Consider the following 13,873-nt stretch of genomic DNA (forward strand, 5'->3'; position numbering starts at 1 on the left):
AAAAAAGCCATTGAGTGGCATTCATGTTATAGGACGAATTCAAGAGAGAATAACCTACGAGGTGGCACTGAAATCTGTCTAGTGGCGTGAATATCTTCAGAGAAACCCTCGTGGAAGAGGTCTCATTGAACAATGAAACTCTCTTGTCGCATCGTTCCGGTAGGGCGTGCTGCAGTTACGAAGTAGTCAAACCGTCCTCTGGCTCCTGGGCGGTCTGATATATTTACTTATATGGCCGACCCATCGTGGTCAAAACCAGTCTTCAAAGCAGACCACACTAGGGATTGTATTATGTCGCAGCGTACTGCAATCTGAACCCATTCGACAGAGATGATTATGACGAGTACTGGAAATACACGAAGTAATGTGCTTTTGCATTTGCGGCCAGAATATATCATAAACGGCCATTTGCGCAAGGCAGGCGAGCAAACACGACGTCCGGCAACAATATCAGATATACGGAGGATGAACCCAAGATATCGCACACTGGGCAACGTGTAGTGTTGCCACAATAAGAATCGCCTGTTGGTAAGCCCCCAGCAGGTGATTGTTCACGATCCCATGTCGGGGCAAGACAGGTGTAGTGTCGCGCTCAGTGCACTCGTCGAGACCAGGCAGGCGCACCCACGGGAGATGAACGACTTGCGAGATGTGGAGCACTCTTTGCCTTTGTTGTTTGGTTACTGCTCTTCACCAATACACTGACACCCAACCGCCCGCAGATCACCAATAGCCTCGGAACCCTAAAGAGAAGCCAAAAATCGATACCCGACCGTTACAAGGACGGCCGGCCGGGGCTGGGCAGCATTGACTACAGGCACGGCACCCAAGATTCATTCTCTGATGGAGAAGGCCAGGGACCTGTGGTGGACCGAGCTCTCGGACGGGTACCAGCACCGGAAAAACGCCGGGCCTTGCAGGGTGGTGAACGGGCGGCGATGGCGCAGCTGCTACCTGACATCAGTGCGGCACAGCCTCAGGCGGGCCTCCGCTCCAGGCCGCTATCCCCATCGACACCGCGCAGCAATTGGCCGCCGCCTGAGAGCGCAACGTACTGCGAATCTGTGGTGGGCGTCGCACGACTCAGTCACCCAATATATCGTGCCTCTCGCCGGATGGCTGCTCAACTCGTCGCCTGAATACCTATCATCCCTAGTCAACCCCCAGACCTTCCAAGTCGAGACAGGCTACCACTTCGACGCCCCGTCCTGGCACCCGCACGCAGACTTCTACGACCGGGCGACAATGGTATGTTTCTCCTTGTTGCCCCTTGCCCTTGTTCTCGTTCCCGTTGCTGTCCTTGCCTGATACCGCGCCGAAGCCGCGAAAGACGCCCCGGAAGAGAACGCTGACATGCCGTGCTTCACGCGCAACAGGGTATTAGCAGACGGCCCAAGGACAAGTCGGGCCAGGCTGCCCGCGCCGGCGCCCAGTCCCAGGCCGGCGGCGGCGCAAAGCCCAAGAAGGCCACCTTCGAGACCACCAAGAAGAAGGAGATCGGCGTGTCGGACCTGACCCTGCTGAGCAAGGTCTCCAACGAGGCCATCAACGACAACCTCAAGAAGCGCTTCGAGGGCCGCGAGATCTACACCTACATCGGCCATGTCCTGGTCTCCGTCAACCCCTTCCGCGACCTGGGCATATACACCGACCAGGTCCTCGAGTCCTACAAGGGCAAGAACCGTCTCGAGATGCCGCCCCACGTCTTCGCCATCGCCGAGTCGTCGTACTACAACATGAAGGCCTACAAGGAGAACCAGTGTGTCATCATCTCGGGCGAGTCCGGCGCGGGCAAGACCGAGGCCGCCAAGCGCATCATGCAGTACATCGCCAACGTGTCGGGCGGAGGCAGCGCCGAGATTCAACACATCAAGGACATGGTGCTGGCCACCAACCCCCTGCTGGAATCTTTCGGCAATGCCAAGACGCTGCGAAATAACAACTCGTCGCGTTTCGGCAAGTATCTCCAGATTCACTTCAACGTCAACGGCGAGCCCGTCGGAGCGGACATCACCAACTACCTGCTGGAGAAGACGAGGGTCGTCGGCCAGATCGTCAACGAGCGCAACTTCCACATCTTCTACCAGTTCGCCAAGGGCGCCTCCGAGAACTACCGGACCACGTTCGGCATCCAACAACCCCAGACATACGCATATCTGAGCCGGTCGAAATGTTACGATGTAGACGGCATCGACGACATCTCCGACTTCCAAGAAACCCTCGAGGCTATGAAGATTATTGGCCTGTCGCAAGCGGAACAGGACGACGTGTTCCGTATGCTGGCTGCCATCCTCTGGTGCGGCAACATCCAGTTCGTCGAGGGCGACGACTCGTTTGCCCAGGTTGCAGACCAGTCCGTGGTCGATTTCTTGGCATACCTCCTCGAAGCTACCCCCGAGGCTGTGATCAAGGCCATCACGATCCGCATCTTGACCCCGAGGAGTGGAGAGGTCATCGAGTCTCCAGCAAACCCGGCGCAGGCGAATGCTACTCGGGACGCGTTGGCCATGGCCATATACAACAACCTCTTTGACTGGATTGTCGGACGTGTCAACAAGTCGCTCAAGGCCCAACAAGCCACTGCCAACAACATTGGCATTCTCGATATCTACGGGTTCGAGATCTTTGAGAAGAACAGCTTCGAGCAGCTCTGCATCAACTACGTCAACGAGAAGCTTCAGCAGATCTTTATCACCCTCACGCTCAAGGCCGAGCAGGACGAGTATGCCCGCGAACAGATCCAGTGGACGCCTATCAAGTATTTCGACAACAAGGTGGTGTGCGAGCTCATTGAACAGGTCAGACCTGTCGGTATCTTCTCGGCTCTAAAGGATGCGACCAAGACAGCCCACGCCGACCCCGCGGCTTGTGATCGAACGTTCATGCAGAGCATCAACGGAATGAGCCATGCTCATCTGACGCCGCGACAGGGCAGCTTCATTATCAAGCATTACGCTGGTGATGTGAGCTATACCGTCGAAGGAATTACGGACAAGAACAAGGACCAGCTGCTCAAGGGTGTTCAGAGCCTGTTCCAGCAGAGTCAGAACCGTTTCGTCCACACAATCTTCCCCCAGCAGGTGGACACAGACAACCGAAAGCAGCCCCCTACTGCGGGTGACAGGATCAAGACGTCCGCCAACGCTCTGGTTGAGACCCTCATGAAGTGCCAGCCCTCCTATATCCGCACCATCAAGCCCAACGAGAACAAGTCGCCAACCGAGTACAATGTACCCAACGTGCTGCACCAGATCAAGTATTTGGGTCTACAAGAGAACGTCCGAATCCGAAGAGCTGGGTTCGCATATCGTCAGTCTTTCGAAAAGTTTGTCGAGCGTTTCTTCTTGCTGTCTCCCGCGACGTCTTACGCCGGCGAATATACGTGGAATGGTTCCGAGGAGGCGGCGGTGAAACAGATCCTGAAGGATACCAGTATTCCCAAGGAGGAGTGGCAGCTTGGTGTGACAAAGGCATTCATCAAGTCGCCCGAGACCTTGTTTGCATTAGAAACAATGCGCGACAGGTATTGGCACAACATGGCTACCCGTATCCAAAGAATGTGGAGGGCGTACCTGGCTTACCGCGCAGAGTCGGCAACTCGGATCCAGCGATTCTGGCGGAAGAAGAGAGTCGGTGCCGAGTATCTTCAATTGCGAGACCAGGGCCATCGCGTGCTTCAAGGCCGCAAGGAGCGACGCAGATTCAGTCTGTTGGGATCGAGACGTTTCCTAGGCGACTACCTGGGGATCAATGCCACTACCGGCCCTGGATCTCAAGTGCGCAACGCCATCCAGATGACAGGGAACGAGAAGGCACTCTTTTCCTGCCGTGGTGAGGTTCTAGAATCCAAGTTCGGTCGTTCCAGTAAACCCAGCCCGCGAATCTTCATTGTCAGCAACAGCAAGTTCTACGTCGTTGCCCAAGCGTTGGCCAATGGCCAGCTGCAGATTTCGGTCGAGCGTGCTGTTCCCTTGGGAGCCATCAAGTTCATCGGCGCATCTACAGCTCGGGACGACTGGTTCTCACTAGGTATTGGCTCTCAGCAAGAAGCTGACCCCTTATTGAACTGTGTGCTCAAAACCGAGCTGTTCACACAGATGCAACGGGGCATGCCTGGAGGTTTCAACCTCAAGATTGGTGAGGGTATCGAATATGCCAAGAAGCCTGGCAAGATGCAGATCGTCAAGGTGCTCAAGGATTCTCCCAGTCCAGTGGATTTCTACAAGAGTGGTGCCGTACATACTCAAGCTGGAGAATCGCCATCGTCTGTTTCACGGCCCACACCAAAGGGCAAGCCTGTGCCTCCAAGACCCATCACCCGTGGCAAGCTGATCAAGCCTGGTGGACCGGGCGGAAGACCATCGCGATTCCCTGCTAACAAAGCTGGTGGATCTTCGACTACCAAACGTGGACCAGCCTCGCTACAAACCCCTCGCCCTGTACCAACCCCTGCTTCCATCACAAGTAGTATCCCCAGCCACACGCGCAACCAGAATTCCACTTCTTCGGCTGCTCGCGTACCGCCGCCTCCTCCTCCTGCAGCGCCCCCGGCAAAGCCTAGTAAGCCCCAAGCAAAGGTCCTGTATGACTTTGCTGGACAGAAGGAAAACGAGCTTACCGTCAAGGCTGGCGACATCATCGAGATCGTGCAGAGGGAAAACAATGGTAAGTTATTGAGTATCCCTATCAATTATTGAGCACCAAATTAACGTTCTGCAGGCTGGTGGTTAGCTAAGAATGCCTCCGGCCAGGCGTGGGTACCAGCTGCGTACGTAGAGGAGATCAAAGCACCTACACCAGCTCCCGCACCTCGGGCGCCGCCGCCGCCTCCAGCTCAGAACGGGGCCGCCGCCGCGAAGGGCAAACCTACTCCACCTCAACCTCCCGCCAAACGGCCTGCCGCAAACAAGAAACCTGCCAACCTGGTATCAAGAGACTCTGGTATTGGCAATGGCTCGGATAGCAGCCGAAGCAACACCCCTACCCAGGCTCCTCTGGCAGGCGCTCTGGCCAATGCTTTGAAGGCACGTCAAAATGCCATGCAAACGAAAAATGACGATGACGACTGGTAAATGACACGAGGACACCCTGTGCTCGAGATTCATGAAGAGGAGCACTAGACGATGACAAGGGAGAGGTGGTTCTGTTTCCACAGATGGATGACGACAGCGGATGATGAAATGCCTATACCGAGATGAGACGGGAGATTTGGAATTCTTCTTTTTCTAGACCGAGGAAGCGCAGGCTTTTTTTTTTTTTTCAACACCCCTGGGTACCCGTCACCTCTTGTGGGGTGGATTCTGTGCTTTCCACCGTCATGATCATGACTACGAAACTCGCGACGGTGATTTGGATGCTGTCCAGGCAAGGAAAAGTTCCGTTCCAAGTAGCTTTTTGGCTGTAGAGATAGTAGATAGAAAGACCGTTTTTGGCACTCCCGTATTCGTGTTCTGATGGATTTTCTATTTGGTGGTTGTCTACAAACTATGAATCACGTATCCTCTCCGTCGTTGAGCCGGATTTTCCGCCTGCGAATGAGCTCCCCAAGCGGAACATCGTCGTCGTCGTCATCCTCGTCGGGGATCATGTCGACGTCATCCAGCTCGTCAGACTCGGCGTCCTCGTCAACGCCGTAGTCCCCCAGGTGCTCGCCATCGGCGTTCACCCAGCCCTTCTTTCCCTCGTCAACGACAATGCCCCGTTGCGACCTACCAGGCACGCCACCGCCCCCAGCCCTGTATGCCTCGTCCACGAAGTCGTAGCCTTGGTCCTGGTCGTCACCCCCGTCGTCGACCTCCTCCAGCTCGCCCAGGATCCGGCCCTCCCACCTGCGGAGGTCACGCTCCTGGCGGCGACGGAACGCCTCGCGGTGCTGCTCGGGCCCGTCCCAGCGCTCGGCTTCGGCATGGCGCCGCTGCTCCTCCTCGAGCATCTCCCGACGCCGCCGGCGCCACACGCTGGCGTGGCGCGCCTTGGCCGGGTCCGCGGGCGGCCACATGCCCTCGGCGTCGTTGAGCCCGTTCTCCTCGTACTCCCAGCCGGTGCCGCGCTGGCGGCCGTCGGCGTTGGGCGCCACCGTCGGGTGGCCCGCGAACGGCAGCAGCCACAGCAGCGGGTTGGCCGTGCCCATGGCGGCGGCCATGTTGGCGAAGATGCCGACGTCGTAGGGGAACTCGACGGCATCGGGCGGCAGCTCCCTCCCCCCGTCCCCGTCGCTGCCGGCGCTCCCCCGCCAGTACGAGTCGTCGCCGGCGTCGCGGTTCCCGCCCGCGCGGCGCTCCAGCACGGCCTCGTGGCGCTCGATCTCCCAGCCCTCGATCATGGTGGTGTTGAAGAGCCAGCCCTGGAAGGTGGAGGCGAAGAGGATGCCGATGGCGAGGGCGGCGCAGCCGGCCAGGAAGGAGAAGACGGTCAGCCAGGCGAGCTGGGCGTGCGTGGGGCCCAGGTAGGCGGGCAGGTTGCGGTGCTCCCAGAGGGCGAGGAAGCGGCGGCCGAGCAGGTACAGTAGCGTCCAAACGGCCAGGTTCGAGTAGGCCAGGAAGCGCAGGAAGTGCGGGAACGTCTGCAGGCTGACGCAGTTGGACGTCCAGGGGCAGTGGTGGTCCATCTTGGGGATGCAGCGGGCGCAGGTGCGGCAGTGGTGGGCGCGCGGCGGCTTGGGCCGGCGGCACTTCTTGCACCAGCGCCTCGGCCGTTGCCTACTTCCCCCATCGGCGGCCTCGTCTTCCTCGTCTTCGTCATCGCTGCCCTCCCCAGCCTTTGTGTCTCTGCCCTTTCCCTCCCCTTGCTTCTCGTGACTGGACGACGGAGGGAAGGTGTACCGTCCCGGATCGACCGAACAGGTCTTGAAGTACGTCCAGCACTGGCAGAAGAGCAGAACATTGAAGATCCATTTCTCGGTCTTGGTGAGCGGGCCGGGCGCGAGGTCGGGCGAGATGGCGAAGAGGTACTGCGAACCGTAGCCCAGGAACAGGACTATGAGGCAGGAGGCGGGGATGGCGAGTCTCTGGATCGCCAATGGCGCCGAGGCACCGACGAGGAATGCCATGTTACGAAGGTTCCATCTGTGTCCGCGAACTTGCGGCCGATGTGCTGGACTGCGAAAGGGGGATGCGTGGTCATGCTCGCCAGTCGGGAAGTTCTGGATACGAGGTCAGCTCCGGAGAACGCGGTGGCACGCGACCGGCTGGCCGGACCCACTTCCGCCTCCGATCCGCACCATGGAGAAATCGACATTCCGGACTGCGTTCTATACTGTGCTATTCCAGCCTCCTTTCTGGTAACAGGTGCCGCGTCATCGAGAATCCACTCTGAAACATCGACATGGTTTATTTATCCGATAATCTGCATAATGTCTTCCACACCTGGACCAACGCTGAGGTTGATCAAGAAGGCTGTGTCTCCCGCAAGCCAAGCATACGAGGAGTAAACACACAACTCTGAGTTATCAGTTCTTCCTGCCGAAGAGAGTGCAAATCTACGAATCCTTTCGAGTAATATGGAGACTCTTGGCTGCAACTCACAGCTGTCGCGTCTTATATTGTGAGGATGGAATTGTAATATCACATGCGCGGGGTCATTATACAGCAACCACTAACACTCACTGAATGTCCAACCCTCGATTCGAAGGGTATTGACTCGAAGCATGGAGCCTGCCGACTGCTGCAAAGATTCATACCTCACCAATCTTGGCAGCTCGCGAACGGGGTCGTAACCCACTTGGCGATTAGCGACATCTCCCCCAGCCACCAGAATTGATAGACTCTCGCTTCGATCATGTAGACTGCAAACACACCTTCGCCTACACGACGTCGTTCCAATGGGAGGTAAGTATGAATAGCCGACGGTGGGGCTCATGCACGATTGCCCTCAACGCTCATAATGATTTCAGAGGCCTATAATATAATACGAGCCCGATAATCGTTTTCTGCTCTGACTTGCAGCTATATGCACGCATCCTGCATGACGGTGGGTCAGCGCGATCACCTACAAGCTGAGACGCATCTACATCACCACGTAGAGACACGAGGCGCAGAGACAGTCACAGAACAGCAGTGCTCGGCCTAGATTTATGGGTCAGGTTCGGCGGCGCGACTGGAGCTCAGCTTGGACTTACCATGGTGGACATCAAGTACATGCCGATATGTCATTTATTCCTGGCGACATATCGGCTAACGCCAGTCTGTGGCCCTGAAGATGCCACGTCTAGGTTTGCTAGTATCTTGCTCCTTGAGCATAGTTCTCACTCCGTCATTTTGCCCAACCTGGCTGGGGTCAATCCCAATCACTGCACCTCCTCGTCTTCCTTGTCGTCCTTGCCGGCCTCGGGGCTACGGCTTCGACTGCGTCCTCCACGGGCACGGTGGGACTGGCGAGGCCCTCTGTTATTGTTGTTCTTGCCTGGCGGCGGCCTGACGAAGGCGAAATCTACGTAGATGGTCTGATCCAGAAGCTTGGTCTCGTGCGCGCCGTCGATGGCGGCTCTCGCCTCGGCCAACGTCGGGTACTCGATTAAAGCGTATCCCTGGTCCCGAGATTAGCGATTGAACTCCTGTGCCCCCCGTGGCGGTGATAGCTCTGCAGCGCGACTGGGCCGTACCTTGACATAACCGCTTCGTCGGTCCAGGTTCATGTGCAGGTTTTTGATCTCGCCAAAGTCGCCAAACTTGTCCTGCAGGGCCTCCTCGTCGGCCTCCTCGTGGACATTGGTCACCATGATGATCCAGCCCTCGATTGACCGGACGGCCGTCGCCTTCGCCTGGGTCTGCATGTCACCGAGCTTGGCCTGGGTGGCCTGGGGAGAGCCAGGCTCGTCCACGTCCATCTCGACGTCAGCCATGATGCGCGTTTGCTGTGGCTCTTGAAGAACCGGTATAGGGTATCTCGAGGGGTGATAGAGCTGTGGGCGGTCCTTGTTGGCCTGCAGCGCGAGTGTGTAGATCGACGGCGAGGGAGCTCGAGTCCTTGAGCATGCACATAGGCAGGTCGGTAGCCTTGCGGAAGGCCAGCCTCATCAGCAGCACCAGCACGGTTGCGGGGCAGTTGGGCCCCGGCCATAGGCTAGGCCACCTGGCAACCCCACGCCAGCTGGCGGACGCTGGCGTTTTTCAAGATGGTTATATACTTAAGTAGACTGACTACGTGGGGCTACTCTTGTCAAGTTTGTAAACTCAATGTAATCGGAACGATAGAGACTCTTGTCTCAGGAAGACTCGGGACGCTATCGCAGCCAACCCTTGTCGGTATGAGCCAATCCTCGACACTAATGTATTGTAAAGTTTCGACTTTGGTATCCTTTCCCTGACAACTCTCCATCCATTATGCCCTGCACGAAGGCAGGCCCGACCACCATATTGAATGCACCTGCATCCCGAATGACGACTGGAATTGATAGTCCGTCGAACACTACAATGTAATCACGCTGATACCCACGTATGCTGGGGTCTCCCAGACCAAGAAACCCGCCCCTGGTCCAAAACAGTGAAGCCTTACTCACCCGCAGCAGCAGGTCGGTGAACTCGGTCATCATGGCATCTATTCGAGGAACTTGACCGCCGGCCGCTATTTCTAGAAGGCCCCAATGTGTAACACTGTCAGACCGCGTTAAGACCATGCCAGGAGCACAGTGCAATGCCAAAAGGCGATCCACAGCTTGTGAAAGTGACCCGATACCCAAGTAACGACGCTCCTTCGCCTTGGGGAAAATGAACCTCGCGATGCTTTGAATCCATTCAGCGAACCTCTGCTGTCCGAACTCAACCGGATCAGACACGAGACTGTCGCCGGTTGCAGTCAAAGGTGGGTGAACTGAGGCAACCTCATCTAGGAGAATGCCTCGCAATGTTACTTTGTTTCGGTATTGCGCCAGCGTCACCTCCGAGGCTGCGTTGGGCGAAGCGTTGAAAAGGTGACAGTAGTCAAAGAGGTTGAACCTTTGGGAGATGTTCCTAAAGTTTGGTATCCAGGTATGAATTGATGCACGCGGACCTGTCATGCTGCATAGCAGCAGTGTGCGCAAGTCTTGCTCGCCAATGAGCATAAATATGGCAGACTCCCGGCTCGTTTCTTCGAGAGGTAGATCGTAATCTATACGCAGAAGCGCACTCGAATAGCTTTTACTGTTTTGCGGTGGTGCCTCATGGTCCCAATGGGACAACTCCGGGTCTACACGCAAGAATGTGCCCTTCTGACCGATCAAAGCCTCCTCCAGAGGCCAATTCCCTCGGTGTGAAGATGACTCGCTCCCCCGTGCGTGAGAATCTATCCGGTAGATTATTTGATTCAACGGAAGGTTCCTAATGTCGGCATAAACCGATAAGAGTGCGTATATCTTGTCCCGGGGGTTGGTTGCCTGGAGATCCAAGGTCGTGTACAGCATGCTTAAAAGACTGTCCCACCCCCTGATGATGGTTGACTCTAATGAATCGGATGGCCCCATGTTTCGTTGGGTTTGTCGAATATGGCTCAAAGTATTCAGACCCTCGAGCTCCGTATTCCAGGGGTTGGCTTCAGGGATACGGTTCAGAGCCAGCAGCCACTGCCTGGCTACATCATTTGCGAGTACAGCGTCTTCGAAAGCGATCCGTTCATCGCCACACCAGATCTCTCGTGGGACCATTGGTGTGGAAGCCTCCTGCCAGATCCAGACCCGTCTCCAGTACTCTCGCTCGCGGAGGTCCTCCAAAGCTCGGCACTCGTCCGGTGATAATTCTAGGTCAGGTCTGTCCTGGGGGTTACTTCGAGCCCATCGGGCAAGGCTTCGCCATGCATTGAATGCGGCTCTACTGCTTTCATCAGACTCGCCGAGCCATATGATGATACGCTCCGCCTTGGCATATATCTCCCCCAGCATTCCGAGCTGAACATTCTTTTCCGCTATGTTCTGCTGGTCTATGCACAATGCGTCAGTCCATATGAAACCTGGTGCATCCTTGACTTCTTGTAGACTGCGCGGAGATTCTTTGATGGTCAGATTGTATGCATCATTCGTCAGAGCTTGAATTTGATCGTCAAAATGGCCCGAGTTGTGACGCCGGGCTGTATTCTCTGGGAGGTCCTCACTCAGGCGGCACAAAAGGCGGTAGAGATTATTTCGCAACAAGGCCCCCTCGCCATTCAAAACCAAACACTCAGAAGGCTGGTCCGTTCCCCAGCAGTAGGACAAAGCCGCATAACGAGGGCAGGCTGCCGAGGCAAACGATTGGATGAAACCTTGCAGATGGGAGCCCGCGGGATCGTTTGAATCCCCCCCACTGCGTCCGCCCGTATGCCGTTGACACTGCAATAGTCGTATCTCGCCATCTCGTAATTGCTTATAACGGTACATATCTTCCGCACTTGCTTCTAGCATGATATCGAAAACCCAGTAGCTACTCACAATTCCTGAGAACGCAAGGCTGTCTATACCATGCACCCGCTAACTGTTAGCTGACCAATCGGATGAATAGATGCTCCGCTGCGGCGCGAGATTTAGTTTCCAGCCTGAAGACGAGATCTCCTGCTTGGAGTCACTTTATAGCGAAGCTTTTTCTCGGAGGTCCTTGAACCAAGGGTCCTGTAGCAGCTGCGTTGTTGATGGCCGCAGCTCAGGTTGCCACTGCATCATTGTCTGAACCAGACGCACAAAATGCTCCATCGTCTCCTCTGACATGTCCAGAGGCTTGCATTTCCTGGCCTGATACCAGATATCACCATACTCGAAGTCGTCGGGCCCGTATGTCTCTCCATCTTGTTCTTGCATATCCAATGCATTCCCTTCCGAATCTACGAACTTTTCCGCGTCACGCCATTGCGTCCGTATGGCAGTTGGGATTGGGCCAAGACGGTGAGCGATGTCACGTAGTTGTCGATTCTTGAGATTGACATGCTCCGGATCTTGAGAACTATAGTTCGATTCGACAAGTAGGCGGAGCATGACAAACTCCCAGAAAACGATGCCCATTGAGTAGATGTCACCCTTTTCGGTGGTCGGTAAGCCTAGCAGAGCTTCAGGGGCGAGGTAGTTTGATATTTTGGTCAAAGGGCATTTTTCGCAATCTTCAAAGGCGCAGGTAGAGCCTGGATCGGCAAGAACAAGCCTAAATGGCTTCTCTGGGTTCGCAACGTCCTTGAGAGGAAATCCACTGTACAATGGCGTTGGAGCCACGGTATAATGAACCTCATCTGGTCCCAGAGGTTTTCCATCTTTGCGCTGTAATAATTCAATGTCGCTTCGGCTGTTGAAGAAATTTGCCTTCTTCCACTCGGCAGAATGTGGCTCGGCAGTCGCATCACTTGGGTCACAAGTCTCCCATTGCTTCGCAATGCGCCTTTCACATTCTTCCCAGTCCTTTTGCCAGTCTGGGATAGAGCCATCGTCGGACTCATCGGACTCATCGGACTCGTCTGGTTCATCATTATCGTCACAATCGTCAGGTTTGCTACTTGCTTCAACTTGAGTGTCAGAGCTCACAGCGGTACCCTGCATGAATCGGTTCTCATCCACACCTTCCGACTTTTTCGAAGGCCAAACGTCCTTCAGGAGCTCATTTTCACTAAGTGTCGAAAGGTCGTGGTCCAAAACAAAATGGGCACTCCACGGCGCAACAGATCTGTGGGCTATGCGTTGCTGATGACAATAATCAACGCCCAGCAGCATCTGCCAGCAGGCACGTCTGGCGAAATCTGCTGACCAGGGGTCACCCTCTAATACTCTATGCAAGGTCGATTGCTGCTCATTGAGGTCGCCCCTTATCTTGTAAGCCTCGTCTATAATGCCATAGATGCAGCTTCCCACGGGCTCAATAGTCTTGCAAAGGTGATCTCCCATGGGGCCGCGCACCATGAACGAACGCAAAGGTAACTCGGCATGGCTCTTCCCTGGGTGATTCAGTGGGCCGAGACATCTAGTGAGCGTGGGCATCACCTGGGTTGAATCGGCAGAAAACACTTTGATAGCCACAAAGGACCTCTCTGAGTTTCTGTAGCGGGCTCATGATCAGATATTTATCAAGTAGAAGTACGAGCTACGGAGCAACATACCTCTTGTCTCGTGCTAACCATACAGTGTACCGATGCCCAGACTCCAACTTGCGGAAGATATGGTAATGGTTGTCCAGGACGTCACCAAGGTACACTGGCTGATTTTTGCCAGGTCCGTAGGCATCTGGACGCTCCTGGGCAAATGTCAAAATCGGAATGAATGAAGCGGAAGGTGTACACTAGTTACCCCCTTACAGCGGTTGTTCAAATAAATCTTTTCAGTCGCCATGTTAAGTTTTGAGTTGGAATGTCTTAATCCTAGCGTTAGTAGCGAACGGACGGAAACTTGGTAGGCCAGCTGTGTGAACTAATATTTCTAGATACAGCATTCTGGAACGCATATTCAAACAATCTTCATGCGGCCGTTTGTCGGCTTTTAATTTCTTCACGGATTGACGTCATGTAATTCCTAATGAGCTGTGCCACAACAAAACATTCATGATATGATTTAGGCTATTTTTAGCCAAATATTGAACTGGAGTGGTGCTCCTGGGCCATATTCCCCAAGTAACACAACCTCAGCCAACGCAGTTCTCCTCGTCAGTGCCGACGAATTGAACGTACATTGTTCGTGTGGTCAAAATAGACGTGTAAATCGACGGTCGCCAAACCGAACAGTTATAAAATGAAGGCAAAAAGTGCGATGGTGTATTAAATTCTACGGAAAGGAAGGAAATTAAATAAGTGAAACGCGAAAAAGCACAGCCACCATTTCTCAGCCACAATTCTATACCACGTCTCACCAGCCCGAGCTCAATATCCACTTAATCAAACAAGAGCGACTTTCAAATACGGTAATCTATTGTTTACTTGCCATGCTCTGCTAAGACAAACCTCGACACATAGACTGGTG

General features: G+C 55.0%; 5 protein-coding genes across 5 annotated transcripts; 1 reads left to right on the top strand and 4 right to left on the bottom strand.

Moving 5' to 3' along the window:
• Positions 1–843: 843 nt before the first annotated feature.
• JN550_009804 (uncharacterized protein) lies at positions 844–5,072 on the top strand (the record flags this gene model as incomplete). The annotated part of the gene is made up of 3 exons (XM_049321915.1): positions 844–1,248; positions 1,377–4,665; positions 4,720–5,072. 3 exons carry the CDS (start codon positions 844–846, stop codon positions 5,070–5,072), a joined length of 4,047 nt encoding a protein of 1,348 aa, XP_049168126.1.
• Positions 5,073–5,491: 419 nt separating this feature from the next.
• Positions 5,492–7,048, bottom strand: JN550_009805 (uncharacterized protein; the record flags this gene model as incomplete). The annotated part of the gene is made up of 1 exon (XM_049321916.1): positions 5,492–7,048. One exon carries the CDS (start codon positions 7,046–7,048, stop codon positions 5,492–5,494), a length of 1,557 nt encoding a protein of 518 aa, XP_049168127.1.
• A 1,236-nt stretch (positions 7,049–8,284) lies between these two features.
• On the bottom strand, positions 8,285–8,839 carry JN550_009806 (uncharacterized protein; the record flags this gene model as incomplete). Its single annotated transcript, XM_049321917.1, has 2 exons — positions 8,285–8,524; positions 8,600–8,839. 2 exons carry the CDS (start codon positions 8,837–8,839, stop codon positions 8,285–8,287), a joined length of 480 nt encoding a protein of 159 aa, XP_049168128.1.
• Positions 8,840–9,262: 423 nt separating this feature from the next.
• Positions 9,263–11,350, bottom strand: JN550_009807 (uncharacterized protein; the record flags this gene model as incomplete). The annotated part of the gene is made up of 1 exon (XM_049321918.1): positions 9,263–11,350. The coding sequence occupies one exon, from the start codon at positions 11,348–11,350 to the stop codon at positions 9,263–9,265; it is 2,088 nt and encodes a 695-aa protein (XP_049168129.1).
• A 162-nt stretch (positions 11,351–11,512) lies between these two features.
• JN550_009808 (uncharacterized protein) lies at positions 11,513–13,249 on the bottom strand (the record flags this gene model as incomplete). The annotated part of the gene is made up of 3 exons (XM_049321919.1): positions 11,513–12,959; positions 13,021–13,154; positions 13,208–13,249. 3 exons carry the CDS (start codon positions 13,247–13,249, stop codon positions 11,513–11,515), a joined length of 1,623 nt encoding a protein of 540 aa, XP_049168130.1.
• Between the last annotated feature and the right edge of the window lie 624 nt (positions 13,250–13,873).

This window comes from Neoarthrinium moseri, assembly GCF_022829205.1.
Source record: "Neoarthrinium moseri strain CBS 164.80 chromosome Unknown scaffold47_Wmoseri_CBS_16480, whole genome shotgun sequence".
In the NCBI taxonomy this organism is placed as follows: Eukaryota; Fungi; Ascomycota; class Sordariomycetes; order Amphisphaeriales; family Apiosporaceae; genus Neoarthrinium; species Neoarthrinium moseri.